We start from the raw sequence: 18,102 nt of genomic DNA on the forward strand, positions 1-18,102 counted from the left end.
TCTGAGGTCAAAATAAAAAAATGATCCAACTGCAAAGTCAACCATCAACGAACTTATGAGAATGAAAAAATGACATTTTGATCAATCGAATTTGACCAGTTTTGTTTAATAAAAACGAAGAGATTAAAGTCCATCGTATTGTGTCATAAAATGATTTGCAATTGACTCGTTTGTGGTGATTAATTCATAATAATAAAAAACATAATATCTACATTTTTGTCCAAATTTCCATTTCGTTCCTAATTTTAACTTAGATCATGTAGATTGCTAATTTGCAAGATTAGTGTATGCACCCCGGTATCTCCACGTCATTAATTTGTAATCAAGATTAACCAAAAAATATCATGGTATAGATGGTTCCGGAAAAAAATATGTATAGCTTTTTATGATACACCAAATGAACACACAATGATAGAAAAAAAATCTGGTTCTTCATCATTCTGACTTTTAAAAAAAATTAGATTCACTGATTATCTCATGTGTAAAATATATGGGCTGGAATCACTTTATATTTAGCATCTACAAAAGATGGGTCTTGATACTCGTAAATGGTTTTGTTCCGTTACTCATACTCAATTCCTGTAAGTTTACAGATGTGTTGTCATGAACATTATAAAGTTAAAAGCCAAATAAAATCTTACGCACATCGATCACCACTATAGTACATCTCAACCAGCAGCACTCCATACCCTGCGCTGGAAATATCATGCCATTGTGTGAATAATCTCATGTAAAAGGGAGCAAAGTTTATTTCATGTTTGAACCTGACATTTATTATGACGTGTATTTACGTGTACTTATTTCCAGTTCATGAGTCATCTTGTGTTGACCAAGCCAAAGGTAACGTGCACACTTTTCGTTGATGATTTGTTAAAAAAAAACAGCAAGCAGTTGATTTTCTTTTATCTCACAATACACTCTAAATACAAGGATTCAAAATAAATTAATTCGGCTATGGATAGCAGTCAACTCTGGTAATATAAGAATAAAATCTTGAAGATTTACTTATAGTATAAAATGACTTTTATTTCAGTCCAGTGTTCGATTGACCACTATTTAGGGGCGAATCGTATTTGAAAAAAAGTAATGAAATTTGAAAAATATATTATTTATATCCTCATGTTACCCCCCCCAAAAAAAAAAAAAAACCAGGGGGCGTTTCATAAAGCTGCTCGCAAGTTAAGAGCGACTTTAATAACGACTGGTAAACCTTTCTTACGCACTTGACCATCGCCCATGATTGTGTCATCTTCCACAAGAAAGGATCACCAGTCGTTCTTAAAGTCGCTCTTAACTTACGGACAGCTTTATGAAACACCCACCAGGAGGTGCTCAATTTAAAACAATCTGTCAAAACCAAGTTGAATCCGAGTGGATTTCTCCTTCAGCATGTTTAATATGATCAATTAACTGATATTCTAATGAATGTGTATGTGGGAGGTTAAATATGAAATTATTCTTCAAACATTCGATTGTATTGAAATTCATTCCAAAAGAAAAATATGAGAATCATGACAATGTTTACTTTGTAATAAACTCCCGTTGATGGTTCGTCGGGCGTTCGTTTATAAATGCCCGGCGCGCGCATTTATCCCGACACCTTATTTCCGCACGACCCTTTCATTTACCATTTACATTTTTCAATCGATGGTTAGATATTGTTCGAAATTTGAACTGAATATGCTCGTCAGTGACACGTGCTGACAGTTAGGTAAATTAACTATTATTCTTCTCCAAGGCTTGCTTTTCGGACGACGTATAGACATCGCCATCTACATGATTAAAGTTTATCTCGTTCAGGTTGGAGTAGGACAAAGTCCAAGAAATACCAATCTTCATCGGGGACCTTTACGACCCTAGTTTGCTTCTTTTGCTTTGTAAACTTTGCCTAATTACTACACCATGTATTTACGTGGACGCAGGTACTTATAAGACTGAACAGTGTTAATTGGAAGCCTTACAGTTTGGTGGAAAAGGAAAATAACAGACAAGACATATTGGTGAGTATATGTTAATAGGATTAAGGATTTCTCTTTAATATAATGTTAATTCGAATTGCATAATGAAATCTAACATCGTCACATTTTGAAAATAACATTTACGTTCAACTTTGATTTGTATAAATGAGGTTTTACTTAACATGCAAACTGAAAAAGTAAACCTCTATATGAGATGGAATTTTCACATAGGCCTTTGTACAATAAAATGAGCCCTTACATAACATGTCAATTTTTACCAATTCTTATAAATCATAATAATTAGAGTATCGTTACTGACTTTATCGTTATAGGTCTGTAATAATATTTGTAAAATATTTGTTAAATATTTGTAAATATTTTTAAAAAAATATTTGTGCTAAGTAAGTGTCTTCTTGATAAACGAACTCAAATGAAACAAAATATAAACAAATCTATCGATTCGAGAGTATTATTATTGTCATGAATGTTTGTTGAAAATAGAAATAGAAGAGAACTCAATGATTTTTTTTTAAAGGAATGTCGCCCTGTCTTATTCAATACTTGACATGTTTTTAGCAATTTTCATAGCTTGCGCTTTATGAAAGCCATTGTATTTTCAGTATACAGGTTACATACATACATTCAGGTAGCCCTAGGTTAAGAAAATATGCATTGGTAATATGAACTTTGAATCGTAAACAGAATGCATATTATGCCAACAAGAAAAGCCTTTTACAATACTGACAGAATTATTACAACTAGATTCCACGTAACTACATGTAACAGCGTCAGAATGCAAATTTGGCTATACTGAGTGATGATGCAATTATTTTGAAGGCTGTTCTATTATAGGCATAAACATGAAAATCGCAATTAATCATTTTTATTTTATGTAATGTATTTCCAATCCCATTAACAAAATAAGTACATGGGATTACAGTGTAAAGCTCATAATCAGAATGGTCGTTTTTTCGAGGGGGGTGAAAAATTATGGGGTACATGTTGATGTATTCATGATTTTTGACCATATAGACGCAATTTGTTTTTAGGGGAATAAATTATTTATATGTATATATAAAATCGGTTTTTCTTTATTTAAAAACATCTGAATTGACAGACATTGTATTTATGAAAGGAACCCTCTCCCACACACTCACTCTCAGGCAAGGTTCTTGACATACGGAATGGGCACGGTGAGGGAAAAAATAATGAAAATATAGGCATACACTGGATATGTTAATGAATATTCAGAAAGTACAGAATATTATTCGGAAAGTAACAAAGCAAAATATATTATTAAGCCCCCCCCCCCTCTCAGCTCCATATCAAATAACCATATAGTCACGATTATGTACGCCTATATTTTTATCATTCATAACATAGATGTCTAGTGAAAGTTGACATGATTATCATTAGAATATTAAACCAATAATTACTTCTGCTCGAATGTCTCACCGCATAAAAAATGTGCTTCAGAAATATCGAATAGGAATGAAATGGAAAATACATTGGTGAGCAAGGCTGTGGGGTGAGAAGACAGATAATTGAATTTTGCTTTAACATTGGAAATTCGATTTGTCGCTTCCAAATGGGAAGGTATTAGAAATGCAGCACCGATTATAAGGGGTTACTCGTACTTTGCGTACGATGTTTAAATATGCGGAGACTATAGACATTTCAAATACAGGCTCTCTTGAATTGCACGTATATGTATCACAACAATAATAATTCATATAACAAGTAGAAAAAATAATGTCTAAACTTTTTTTCGAAATTTGGAACATGGTGTTTGATGTACCTCTTTTCTATTCATTTCAAGATGAACGATATTTAGCGCTAAATATCGCTTACTTTCATCATGTTCATTTGCCACAATCAGATCTTATTTTGATCACCCTTTCACCTAAAAATTTGTACAATTATTAAAGATGATCTTACACATGTAGTGTTCCCTTTAAAGACATCATCTTGGTCATGAATAATAATTATGTACGTTATTTGGACAAGATATTGAATACGCGTTATCACGGGCGCCTAAAAATACCGATCGGCGATAGGAGTACATTAACCATGTTGAAGGGGCTGCAAATATTTACCTGATATGAATGGCGGGATGGGTAGCCGACAATATTCTATCGCGATAGATGTTTTCTCAGTCCTCAAAGATCCGTATCTGTCATCGTATTTTTATTCCTTGTATAAAATCCTTTCTATTCATTCTCTTCTTCTCTTCAATTTCTTTTCATTACTTTTCTTTTTATTCTTCGTTCTTTTTCAACTTTTCTTCTTCTTCTTCTGCTTTTTCTTCTTCTCATCCCCGTTCTCCTTTTGAATTCTGCTTTCTCTTCTTCCTCTTTTCCTCCTACCCTTCTCTTATTCTTTTCCTCTTCATCCCTCCCCCGCCATAGTTTGAGCTTCTTCACCATAATCACTACTACCATCACCTTAATCGTCATCATCATCACTACCACCATCAATACCATCACCTTAATCATCATCATCATCACTACCACCATCAATACCATCACCTTAATATCAAAATATCGTTATCATCATTATCATCATCCGTATCATCATCATTATCACCATCATCAGCACTACCACCATCAATACCATCACCTTAATTGTCATCATCATCATCCTTCTCCTTCTCCTCATCATTCACCACGGTCTAGCGTCCTTTGGCAAGGCGTTAATCCACACTTTGCCACTCTCGACCCAGGTGCTAAATGAGTACCCGGTAGGATGCGAAAGATATTGTATGTTTGATTTTGCCAGCGCCATAATGAGGCTGCGATGAATGCAAGGAATGCTCCCCAGGGAGTGGAAATTGTGCACTTTTCGTGCGGGATTGAAATGAATCAAATGACCGGGGTAATAAAATGCTGTAACGCGCTTTGAGCCATTCTGGGAAAATTAAGCGCTTTATAAAAATTGGCTATTATTATCATTATTCATCCTCTACATCATCATCATCATCATCCATACAATCATGACAACTGGAGTATGTATGATGCCGAGTATGAATGATGTGCTCCCTCTTTCATCGCCACACGCACGCACACACCTATACACCTCCACACACGCACACGCTCGCTAACATGTGGTCGCTTGAATATCATGAATATTTATCACAGTGTAATTATATTCCTTGAAATGGTTAACTCAATTTTCAAAGATTATCTTTAAAATTAGTATCCTAATAATTCCCTCAAATAAAATATGGAGAGACATGTAAGCTCATTTGGGGGATTAGTAACGATTTGGAAACGAAATTGAATGAATTGAATATCGATACCGACAAACGTTGAATTTCTTTTTCGTTTACATTCTCTCCATTCCCTTTCTTGTAGAAAGTTTATTATAAACAAGTACAATAGACAATCGTATTAATCAAATCCGTTTTCCACTTTTTATAAAAGCATTAAATGTATATAAGTATGCTGTTTACTTATATATCCATCTCCTTTATCCCTTTCCTTCCTACTTGCCCTTTTTTCCTTCATGAACAAAGAACATTAATTAAAACGAGATAAATTTTTATTTTCCAGATGTTTGTCGAACGCAGCACTGGCACACTGCTGGGGGGGGGGGCTTGGGACCATTCACCCTAAAAAGAGTTTCACGAAAAAGAGAAAAAAAGAAATAGAAAAGATCGAAAAAAGGAAAGGTAAAATGAAAAGATATGACACCATTTTCTGAATAATGTGCCAAAGTCAATCTCAATATAAGATGTTTGTATAAAAAATGTTTTTTTTCGCTCGCTTTGCTCGCAGCTTTTAGAAATCTTGCCCCCATATACAGCATGTCTGCCCCTTGACATTTTGGCACATTACGCCCATTGGAACGCAGAATTAATTTTACCAAATATTTCGTTCGAGACTTGTTGAAAATATAGACATTTTCATTTCGGGAAACTTGATCTTTATATTTTGTTTATTTACTCATGAAAACCTTGCACTCTTCTCGACACAATCTAGATTAAATTGGTAAATGATATAGATGAATGATTTAACAAAACTATCATGAACCGAAGACAACGGTGACGAATTCTGAGTCATGTATAACCATGAAAATATCGTTTCTTTCTTTGTTTCACAGGTTTAAACAGAAGATAATCCTCCCCTTTTGAATTCGGAATCCTTAAAAAAAGAAAAAAAAAGAGTCGGAATCCTGGAAAAATTGACGAAAACAAATAGCATTTTGTACTTACACGATGAATGTGAACCTTCCATTTGTCTCCGAATAATGTTGATTCGTAATGGATCGTTACGAACCCTTTAGGAAATGAAAATGAAAATAATGAAAATCCATAATTTATTGTTCGAAATAGACATGAAATGAAATGCTCCGAAAATTTGCTTTGCCCAATTGATCGTGGGCCCGGCAGCCACCGTGCAGCGCCAGATCGACGAGGCTCTATCCCTTTAATTGTTGAACGCCAAACAGGGTAGCAGCAACTCCCATCATTTAACGTCTTTTGGTCTGACGCGGCCGGGTTTGAACCCCCGACCTCCCGGTTGTGAGACGGACGCTCTACCAACTGAGCCAACACACCGGTTGGCTCAGTCTAAGGAAATCATTATTTTCATCAATCTTAATATTACCTGAAAGTATCTTCCCCTGTCATAATTGTATATTCGATAGCTTTGAGAGAGAGGAAAGAAGATGATAAGAATGATTCACAATTATGCAGATATGCAGAGATAGACAAGAACTATTTCCTAAATGGCATGTTGTAGAAGACTTTGATCGAATGCACCTGACACTTTAAGCAACGGTTTCACGACTTAAAGTCGTGAATGTGGTCTATAAACATCCTTGAAACTATCAGACTTTAGTAATTATGGCAGAAACATATATTACAGTTAGAATATGTTTGGTCTTGATCATATTGAGGACTCTGGCAAATGCCGATGGCCCAGAGCCCGAGGTCGTTTACCAACGGGACGGCGACGTCGTCATCGGTGGGTTATTTGGACTCCACTACAGCACTAGAAATTCAAAGGCGTGCCTTATAATCAGGGAGTTCCAGTCTCTGAAACGCGTCGAGGGCTTCGTCTACGCCATCGAGTACATCAACAATGACAGTTCGATCCTACCCGGCATCACCCTCGGGTTCCAGATCTACGATACGTGTTACTACGACATCGTCGCGCTCGGGAGATCGATGAACTTTGTCCCCGACAGGAACGGGGTCATTTGTAATTGTGTGAATGATACCTACAGGGGAGTCACGGGGACGTCGTCACCGGGAGGAAGTTGTTCCGGGTCGACGAGACACTCCACTGTCCAAAGTGATGGCAGCGGTGGGATGTGCTGCAGAGGAACCCCGTTGATTGGCATCGTGGGTGCGGAACGCAGTGAGTCCAGCATGCAGGCAGCGACTCTCTTGGGTCTACAGGCCACACCGCAGATCAGCTATCTCTCTACCAGTGATTCATTGAGCGACAAGCAAGTCTATCCATATTTCTTAAGAACAGTCCCACCCGATCGCTATCAGGTCAGCGTCATTGTGGACATTCTGACCAACTTTAACTGGACTTATGTATCTTTCCTGTACTCTGATGACGAATACGGGCAAAATGCTTACTCGGAATTCCTGGTACAGACAGCAGAGGCTGGAATATGCATCGCATACCATCAGGTAATTGTAGACTTTAATAATTTCTTTACGCCTGAGAAATTTGAGATCTCTGGGAATCATTGAGGTCTCTCACAAATCAGTTAACCAAATGCCTTTAAGTTTCTTCTGCTGGAGTAAACAGCTCATCGGTTGTTTATAAAGTCTTTTATATGCGGTTTAAATCAGCAGGGCAACTTTTGATTGAAACGAATCGGGGGAGATTTAGCTAACGATTTCAAAAATAATGTTGGCCCAACAGACCCAATCAAGAAAATCTCGTCATTATGTTGTGTTTTCACCCCTTGATTTCATTCTCCAACTTTCTCTGTCGCACCTAACAAGTCTTTAGACGAAACTGCTGACCCGGTAGAGTACGACAAGATCCTAGCTAAGATGATGGCGTACCCCTACAACAAGGCCAGGGCTGTAGTGCTCTTTACCCATCCACAAAGTGCAGTAAAGATCCTCAACTCGTCCATCAATGGATCGGCTCCTGGACACTTCACCTGGATCGCCAGTGACGGCGTAGGAAACATCGGCGCCGATGCGTTTGACATAGCCGGATTGAAGTCTGCGACACTAGGTGAGTTTCGTCATCAATCATACATGGATGCAATGTTAGCCATCTTGGTCTCGACAAGATCAACTGGCCCAAGACCAACATCTGCAACCTTAGTTGATTCACACTGCTTAACTGATATACTTGATCAAGCCAGATTAAGAAATTTTCACACAGGTCAGCGGCGGATCTACGGGGGGGGGTGGATTAGGAGGTTGACCCCCTCCCCCAATTTGGACTGCCAGTAGAAAAAAAGTAATGACCTATTGCAGCCAACCCCAAATTACCTTCATTTTATAGTGAACCTTTTTTTCGGTTATAAAAATATTATTGGTACCAAAATGACCTTCAGTTGGCAGTGAAAACGCTTTTTTTTTGCTTGTCAAATTTCTCTGTCAAACCCCTTCTTGGAAAAAGCTACTTCCGCCCCTGCAGGTAGGGAATCGTAAGGATTTGATCGCAAGGGATATCAGCTAGGCTCATTACAATTAAACTTCTAACCAATCATGTCACAGCTCTACAAAAATAACATACAGTACTTAATGCCATTGTCTGATTGGTTGGATACTGAATTTTCATTGTGATTGGGTTGCATAGATTCGAAAATCGAAACGCAGGTTAATTCCTTTCGATTTCCCTTGATTGTAAATTGTCTCTGATGGGTTATTTTTGCTAACAGAGAAAATGTATTGAAAATGCTCGTCAAATGACAAAGAACAGCTCGGAGATCTGTGACGAAAATTGGTAAACCGGAAGAGCATTTTTGTCCGAAGTTTCAGAACTGACGAAAAATTTCCTATTATGTCGTTTGTCTCGATCAAGGACTAATCTGCTGTTTTGATATTCACAAAGATTACAACGATCACGATTAAAATGTGATAGGCGTTCAAATTTAATTCCTGAATGGAATATACATGCACATAATCTTTGCAGTGACATTTCTACAAGCTTATTGATACAGCAGTATAACAAATGTAAGGAAAATATGACATGTTAAACATTCCTATCAATCCTTTCACATTCCATTATGCGAAAATTCGGTTATTCATTTTCCTAAAAGAGCCACTTCAAAAAGAAATAAGAAACCATGCAGCACAAATCATGTCTCCCCCTTCGGTCTTTGCAGAAAAGGTGTGAAATCTTATGATACATAATAAATGTTGTACGATGAGGACAAGCATAACAGCAAATTCCAAACAGGTTTGGTGCCCATTTAGTTACCTAACCTCCCCTTCGTCAGATTTGACAAACATGCTAAAAGGTGCGCAAACAGCCATCGTTAAATCTGGACGCTACATGCCATGGTTTCTTGAGTGTCCGAACTCGTGCGTACTAACCAGGGGCGGATCCAGGATTTGCTAAATGATCGGGGCAACAATTTTCCGATAAGCAGAAAAAAGTCTTCAAAATAGGGCATAATGTAGCCCTGTAATAGGTGTTTATCCTTGCACTTTCAAATATATTTACCAAAGTCAATCAACGTGTGGACTACAACTTCAGAATTTTAATTTTTATCAAGAAAAGTAGATGGCGCAGAAGTTGGTGGCCGTTTTTTTTTTCAAAGACCGTCGGGGTAGAGAGGGTTTATTATAGATTTCGCATTTCCTCCATCCCGTCCCCTTCTGAACAATAAAACAATGATTTACGGCAAATTAATCTTGTTTTAAAATCACCGTGCATGACTACATTACCATGGCAACTAGGAATTCGGTAGCCTGTATTAAGTACCGATTAACTATTTGTGCCGATCTTCATTACGCTTCAAATAATTGCCTTTGGAATATCATTTTCACGAGTATGCCGCGCAAGAGGAAGTATTTTTTCCCGCCACATTTTCCGTGCAGATCTTTATTGCTTTATTTATGCTGGTTCCTTTAAATAAAGCTGAAATAACTGCTGTCATCCAGTTAACCATTCCTCGCCTAAAAAGTAAATACTTTTCATTAAAAAAAGAGATACGATTGAAAAGTGCACGAACGTGAGACAGATTGCACGGATTATTAAATGAACGTTATTTTGCCGAGCACAGCTTGTTTGCATAGAGCGAATAGATCACGTTTAGTCGGCAGGATATGGGGCGCAATTGCAAAGTGATATGCGGTGTCACGATTTGCTGTGGTTTTCAATTACAAGAATAGAGGTAATATGAAAAACAAACATATATAAACCGGTGGACGGTGTTTGAGTAATGTCGAATACTAAGAAATGATATATCACGGAGCAAACGGCATGCTTCATCACTATCACTGCAATTATAATCGAGATTACAGATCTTCTCAATCGTTTCCTTTATCAAACTATCAACATCACCACCACCACCACCGCCACCATCATCCTCATCATCATGAACGTTATTACACTTTTGATCAGATATGTTTAGTATTACTCCAAATCATTGGCGTACGGAAGGGAGCATTGGAATGGAGCCCCCTAAACATACATAATAAATAAATAAATTAGGTAAATAAAAAAAATCTCAATTTATGTTTAACTTTTATCATTTTAATTCACCATTTGTAGGCCTATCATATTTTACTGTATGCATTTTAGCTCTGACTTACATGTCAAATCATTAATATTTTATATGGATTTTCGTGTGTATAGAGTACATTAACTGCATTCATTATCATTCTCCTCAAAATTCTGCGTCATTTCGCTTTCTTCGCTATACAATACCCCAAGGATTTAAACATTATCTTTTGTTTTTGTCAAATAATTCCATGTCTAACTTCACTTCCAAGAAACAACAGACAAACAGTTCACTGCATCACTTTCTATCTGAAATGAGTAATAGCATTATGCCCAAAATGGTCAGACTATTCGCTGAGCCTATTTTACGATTTATAATTCAACAGCACAGGCTATTGAAACATCAAACAAAATATTTATTTGATATAGAGTTGAGAGTGCCTTTGCCTCGATTGGCAATGAATAAAATTATGAAGTGAAGTAATCACACACACACTGTACATGAAATTCGCTTTCAGTGCATCTCCGCCGAGCCGAAGGGCGGTATATTCAGATGTAGCAAAATTTTAATCAAACGCCGATCGAAATTATATAACCATAATGATTTTGGAAGGTAATATCCACTCAGATGCAAGGCCTCCAATCAAATTCAAGTTAAGATACTAACACGACTAATTTGAAATCATTATTTTGTCCTTTTTCATTTAACTTCAATTATTTTATCGTCAAGTAAATCCCCTCACAACGATGGCTCTTTTTCATATTTTCAGATATCACACTGCATGAAAAAGGGTGTTAAAACGACACCTATATTCCATCGATGTACATAGTAGAACTTCATCAATCATTTTGCTCTAGTGAAGTAATTAGCTCGACACCAAAGGTGTCATTATTGCATTTGCCTGTTACACGTGTTCAAACCCAAGGTAATTGGAATGATTGAATGCCAGTCAATCGTAAACATCTGGGCGTTGTGGCGTGCGCCTGTAATCCAAGCTGTGGGGAAGTTACAAATTGATGCAGAGCTTCGAGGTTCGAGCCCTGATCACGTCTTTCGGATGGTGACGTTAAAGGTCGGTCCCAGACGTATATAATCATACCTGATTAATACACGTCTGTCAAAAACTAAAAATACACACATACATACACATCAGGGCCCCGTCTTACAAAGAGTTACAATTGATCCAATCAAATACAACCCGTCAACATCTAAAAAACATGTTGTTCAAAATATTTTCTAGTTAATGATGTATATTAATAATACATTCATTGTTTTCTTGACAATTTAGTATGTTTCTCTTTGTTTTCGAAGGACATTGTGCAAATTACCTAAAGAAAAAACAACTCTACAAACAGTGAGTTAAATTTTACCCAATATTGAGTAAAAAGTGAACATGCATGTTTGCTAGTTATTTTGTTACCCTATATTGGGCTATTTCAACAAAACATTGCGTAAAATTTACCAAATAGTGGGTATCTTTTTACCCAACAACATACATGTTCCCCATTTACCCAATATTGTGTAAACCTACTTGAGGTTAATCGGATCAATCGTAACTCTTTGTAAGACGAGGCCATGATGTACTACACCCTTTTTGTAGTAGATTAATACTAGCAAAAATATGATTCATTCCTATATATTATATACACGATGTAAAAAAAATAATTCTGTAAAATAAAGCGATCAGTGCCAGCTAATATTCTTAGGATCATAGCATCTCACACAACTTAAGCTTTTTATATTGGTCTAAATTATTCTAAAGGCAATTAGACCTTCTTGGTTTGATAATGCGCACCTTGGGTAACTGTTATTTCTTCTAAAAGTAAGATGGTCTGAATAAATGACAAATGATTCGATGTATTAAATTGCACCAAGCGCTGGCATCGAGTGTGTATCAGACAAAACAGACAATGCTCCCCCAAAAAAAATGAGACCAAGAAGAAAATAAAAGACTAGACGGAAGGAAGAAGGAAAGGAAAAATAGTGAAATTTTACATTATTTTCTGAACATTATGTAGTCGAAGTGTTTCGCACAATATGATTTTTTTTTTTATTTAAAAAAGGACACAGTGGTTTCTTACTTCCTTTGCTCGTCTACAGCTTTTTTTTAAATAAATTTTACTCTTCAATCCGTTATAACATGGCGGATAGAAATCCATTTGCGAAACAATCAGACAAAAGCCCCATTCAAACCCACGCTTCAGACAACTTTCCAATAACATGAAAAAAGGAAATGGAAAACAGATTAAAACACATTGAACATGTTGAATGACACAATACTTCGGGAAGGAAATTGAAATGTAAATATGTATCGCGTTTTACAATGGGTAGTCATAAAATATTAATTTTCAAGGACCCATTATTTTGACTCAGTAAATCCACTTTCGAGTATCATATCATTTGCAATTCAGCAGCGATTGGAAATAAAATAAACATAAATAATGGATTCAATGATGGTTATAAGTGGCGTATCGAAGGGGGGGGGGGCAAAGGAAACCATGCCACTCCTCCCTAGCTTGCTGATCAGTGAGCAAGAAAATAAAAACACACAAAACAAAAATAAGAAGAAAAGATTAATATACTGTGCTGTGGGTTCAAAATGTTAAATGGTTTAAACAAACAGGAAAAAAAATGTACAGATCTTTTTTTTTACTTGAAATTCGTACTATATGGGGCAAGGGGGGGGGGTGCATTAAAAAAATTACTCTTTCCCACACAAGTACAGTTGTCCCTGTCCTTTAGTGCATATTTCACACCATGTCAGAACTTATAGGTTCAAATGGTAACTGAGTGAATAACCAATCAAAACTAAGTTTTCCATGAAACTTACCATTGGCTGGTAATTAGAAGTACTAATTTTTTTTTTTAGATAATATGCAAAAGGGCCATGGTATGATTCTTATGACACAGGTTTTTCTTTATTCTCCATTTTCCAGGAATGTTGGCCACTGTCCCATACTCAAGAAGCCTCACAGCTTTTGACGACACGTTCTCTCAAATCAACCCTGAAACGAGTGATGATCCATGGGTTGACGAGTTCTTCAGGAGGTATGTTGACTGTCCACTGGATGAAAATGAAGCAACGCAGTTCCAATGTCAAGGTCGGTGGCTTAACAGTCGTCTTCCAAGCTTTGAGACCCTTGTCATGGATGCTGTCTTTGCCTACGCCTATGCCCTGGACGCCATGATGAATGAGGAATGCATGGAGGAGACTGACGTAACCGCTTGCGTCATTCGTCTTGGGACCGATGGCAAACACTTTGCCCCTTACCTGTTTGCAACGGCCTTTGAGAGCTTGGCCAATGGGAATTTCAGTTTTAATCAGTATGGCGATGGGGAGGGAAGGTACGCCATTGAGAACTATCGCCTAGGTGCAGATGGTGTTATCCTGGAAGCAGAAAGGGTGGGGTTTTGGAAAGATGGTCCGACGCGGGACGCTCGTCTGGAGTTGCATGAATGGGATGTATGGTTCTATACAGATGTTGGTTGGAACACCACTACCCCACCAAAATCTATCTGCAGCGAGGAGTGTGAAAGTCGGCAGGTAAAGGATCGCATCCCGGATACTGCCATATGCTGCTGGAACTGCCGTCAATGTGAGCTGAATGAAATCGGTGCCACCGAGTCTGAATGTGTGGCGTGTCCAGCCGACGCCCTCCCCGACCCGTCCACAGATTATACCACCTGTATGACCGTTGAGCCTGTCCCTCTGGTCTTCCACAGCTGGCTTGGTCCTTTCCTAGTGGGCCTTTCTGGTCTTGGTCTCCTGACTGCTCTTATTATATTTCTTCTGTATGTCTATAACATCAATGACACACTACTCAGAGGTTCCGATCCAGTTCTTCATTTACTAACCTTGTTTGGTACGGTTACCGGTTTCACCGTCGGACTTATGGCCGTGCTGCCTCCTTCCAGGATTATCTGTACCTTTACCAGAATCGCGGGATCCGTCACCTACACTATCATTTACGTGCCCCTTGCAATCAAATGTGTACGACTCTACCGAATCTTCAAGAAGGCAAAGGCCACTGACTCACAAGAAGATGCTCACTTGCTGAGCCTTTGTGGTCAATTTACGTTGTTTGTCCTAGCAGTCCTGATCCAGGTAAGCAGACTTGGATTGATGATAGAACATGGAAGAATGTTCCTCTATGGATTGATGGAGAAGGACGAGAATAAATTATTTACAAGAAAGTTTTTACATAAATTGAAATTGTTTTCAAGGTGGACAAAAATAGGAAAGCATTTAAAAATGCTTAAACACACGTTGCAGATTATACCAGTGGTCGAATCATGTGGGTATCAAAATGTCCAACTACAGACAACGAATCTTTGAACAGATGATCAATTGATTCATAATAATCCATTAAATGGGGTGGCAGAGAATGGGAAAATATGGCTTTAGCCATGGGTCTGGGAAGGTGGGGTGCTGGGGGTCTGAAGCACTCCCGAGATTTTCCTGGGAGTGTTGCATGTATTGTTTTCCATAGGCCGCACCCCCTGAAAATCTGGAAGGTGTGACAATTAATGGATAAATGTAACCAAATGACCTACCTTTTGTATAACCCGTTTTTTCTTAAAAAGTTTCTCGGGAGCAAAATGAAATTCCTTTTGTAGAGAAATCCTCTCTTTTTTGCTTGTCAAATTTTACATCATCACCCCAGGGCCCTGACTTTAGCCCTCTAGTCTATTCTGAAACGGAATTCTGGGGAGCGTTTCATCAACATTTTCGTCCGACAAATTGTCAGGTCTGAAAACTTTCCTTGATAATGACTGACTGAAAGTCACTGTTTTCACAGACTCTGTCGAAAAAACGTCCGACAATGCCTTTCATCATGTTCATGAACGCTTCCCTGAATGCCCGGCATTAAGACTGCAAAACAATGTTCCAGAGTCCTTCCTGACATAGCACCGATTGGGAATATGAACCTGAATACAGTCTGGTTGTAAAGAATCTGTAAGACCACCCAAAGGAGCCAAATTTGTTATTACCTTCATGAAAGGGAAATCGCCATAATGGGCTTTCTGATTGGTATCTGTAATTTATGTGTGCGATCTCTATTGTTTTTCATTGCAGCTAGCAATAGAAACAACATGGCTCCTTTTGTATCCAAGCAAGGTCGTTCCAGTTTCCTACGAACAAAACGGTGAGCTCAAGATCCAGATGTGGTGCGATGTCTTTTGGCCGGAACCTCTCTCAACTATCATCTATAACTTCCCCTTTCTCATCATCTGCTGCATCTTCACCATCCTTGGTCGCCATCTTCCCGACAACTATCACGAAGCTCGTTTCATTGCATTCTCGTCGTTCGGAAGTTGCATCCTCATTGGCGCATTCAGCGTCCCCTACGTCACTGCCAACCTGGAATTCGAAAGTAGTTTGTATTCCGATATCCTGACGAGCTTAAACGCTATTCTCGTCCTTGTATGTCTCTTCGTCATCAAGTTGTACGCTGTGATCTGCATTACACCGGAAGTTCCTAAACTGATCGGGAGTGCACTAGCACCGAGCGCGTTGGGGATATACAAGGACCGTGCGCGTACGCGTACTACGAGCAGCAGCGCGGAGAGTCACGTGAGCACGACTAATCTGGTTCGGAGGCCAAGGACAAAATCGAGCGAACCGAAAGAGGTTACTTTCAGCGATATCCGGCCAACTGTCGGAGACATCAATGAAGAAACCGAAAATACCAGACTATAGAATGAAGAGTATTTACAAAATACGTTCTTTGGTTGGTTAATACAACATAGCTTCGAGGAACCTGATAAACTATCGGTTTGAAATGTGTCTGAAGATGCACATAAACTTTTATTGGTTTGTTCGGAAAAAACATTAATTATCATTGCAGTACCTGCCTTCTCATTCTCATCGCAAGGTGGATATATTCAATTGGTGAATTGTATTACTTTGATCCCCCTGTACCACGTATACTAACTTCTTCTACATGTATTTCAACCAATAGCAATAATGTCTCCTATATCATAAGTTCATGAATTTGTGTGTGACGATTCGAGAACATTGAAACGATCTCAAGTTCGTAATACCGTTACATAATTAAGTAATAATTTATAATGTTTGAAATTTGATTGACCCATTGGCGTGCAATATCTATGTAGTGTTATTGATTAGCAATTAAACTTGAATTTCCATGCAAGATCGTATCTTTACCGGGTTGTTTATCCTACCATGACAGGCACAGCTTCGTCAGTGACGAATTCGAATGAATTGCCAGAAGAGATATTTTCCTTATATACACAGTATCACAACGATATATGCCCATCAAGAACGATATGGTGAATGTGCATTGATCATTTTGTTCGTTTTGGGGATTCATTGATATATTTTACTTCCTTGGTAGAGGTCGTCTATAGCAGGGTAATCGAAGAGAAAGCAGGTAAATATAGAAAAAAACGTAGGCGTATACAGAAACATGTAGATGTGGTCAGTATCACTGACTTTAAACAATTACTTATGCATGAAATGATTAGGGCATGGTGCCCCTTCCAACTTTCCTACTACGTTTTGTTATGGTGAAATATGCTTCTTTGTGACATTGGGTGTCTTGGACATGAATAAGAACCACTGAATTCTGAATAGTGTAGAGATCAGTGATAAAAAAGAAACTGAATAGAATATCACGTTTAATCTTTTTTGCTGTATGATTAGTAGGGTCCATTATGGTAAATGAAATATGACTCAAGGTGCTGTCACGCCCGAGTGTTTAGCAAGCGTGTGTATACGTATGTGGCAAGCTGTTTAACGAGCTTTGTAATAATTATAACCATATTTCTTGATATTAAGAATTGTCAGTCATTAACAAAACAATATTATCTATTGGTATCAAGAATCAAAATTATTGTTTAAACGGCTTTCATACACTACACTGCAAAAACTCCGGTGTTGATTTAACACCAGCCCGGAATCTATATAAGTCCACACCAGAGAAGTATTGAAACAACACCAGTTTGGAATCAAACCGATGCTGTTTTGATACTAATTGGTGTTGTAAGAACACCGATCTGGTGTTAGACCAAAACAAAACTGGTGTTGTTTAACACTTCTCTGGTGTGGACATATATAGATTCCGGGCTGGTGTTAAATCAACACCAGAGTTTTTGCAGAGTAGGCATACACTGGTTAAACTGATGTGAAAGCCGTTTCCAGATATATAGGAATGAAGTTTGTCGATCACCGATGGTACATCTTATGCTCACTATCCAATTCGGTCTAATCCAGGAATATATGGATTGCAATATTCATTTTCCTAATTCAAAACCCTCAACCATGGTATTTTAGTGGTTCAAAAGCTATAACTTTAAAACCGAAACTGTGTAACAAAATTAATGTTCTCAAATAATCAACGGTTGAAAAAAAAATCGACTGCCACTCAACTCTTGTAAGATTTGAATGAAACTTGTTTATTGACCTTTCACTGAAACATCCGACGAAAGTTTAATATAACTTTCTGTTGGGTCGAATTTCTTGTTC

General features: G+C 37.9%; 1 protein-coding gene across 1 annotated transcript; it reads left to right on the forward strand.

The window, feature by feature from the left end:
- The first annotated feature begins 6,478 nt into the window (after window positions 1-6,478).
- Window positions 6,479-16,493, forward strand: LOC121413591 (metabotropic glutamate receptor 3-like). The gene is made up of 4 exons (XM_041606464.1): window positions 6,479-7,605; window positions 7,927-8,167; window positions 13,550-14,718; window positions 15,691-16,493. The coding sequence occupies exons 1-4, from the start codon at window positions 6,805-6,807 to the stop codon at window positions 16,312-16,314; spliced, it is 2,835 nt and encodes a 944-aa protein (XP_041462398.1). The 5' UTR covers window positions 6,479-6,804; the 3' UTR covers window positions 16,315-16,493.
- The last annotated feature ends 1,609 nt before the right edge of the window (window positions 16,494-18,102 follow it).

Source organism: Lytechinus variegatus, chromosome 4 (genome assembly GCF_018143015.1).
Source record: "Lytechinus variegatus isolate NC3 chromosome 4, Lvar_3.0, whole genome shotgun sequence".
In the NCBI taxonomy this organism is placed as follows: Eukaryota; Metazoa; Echinodermata; class Echinoidea; order Temnopleuroida; family Toxopneustidae; genus Lytechinus; species Lytechinus variegatus.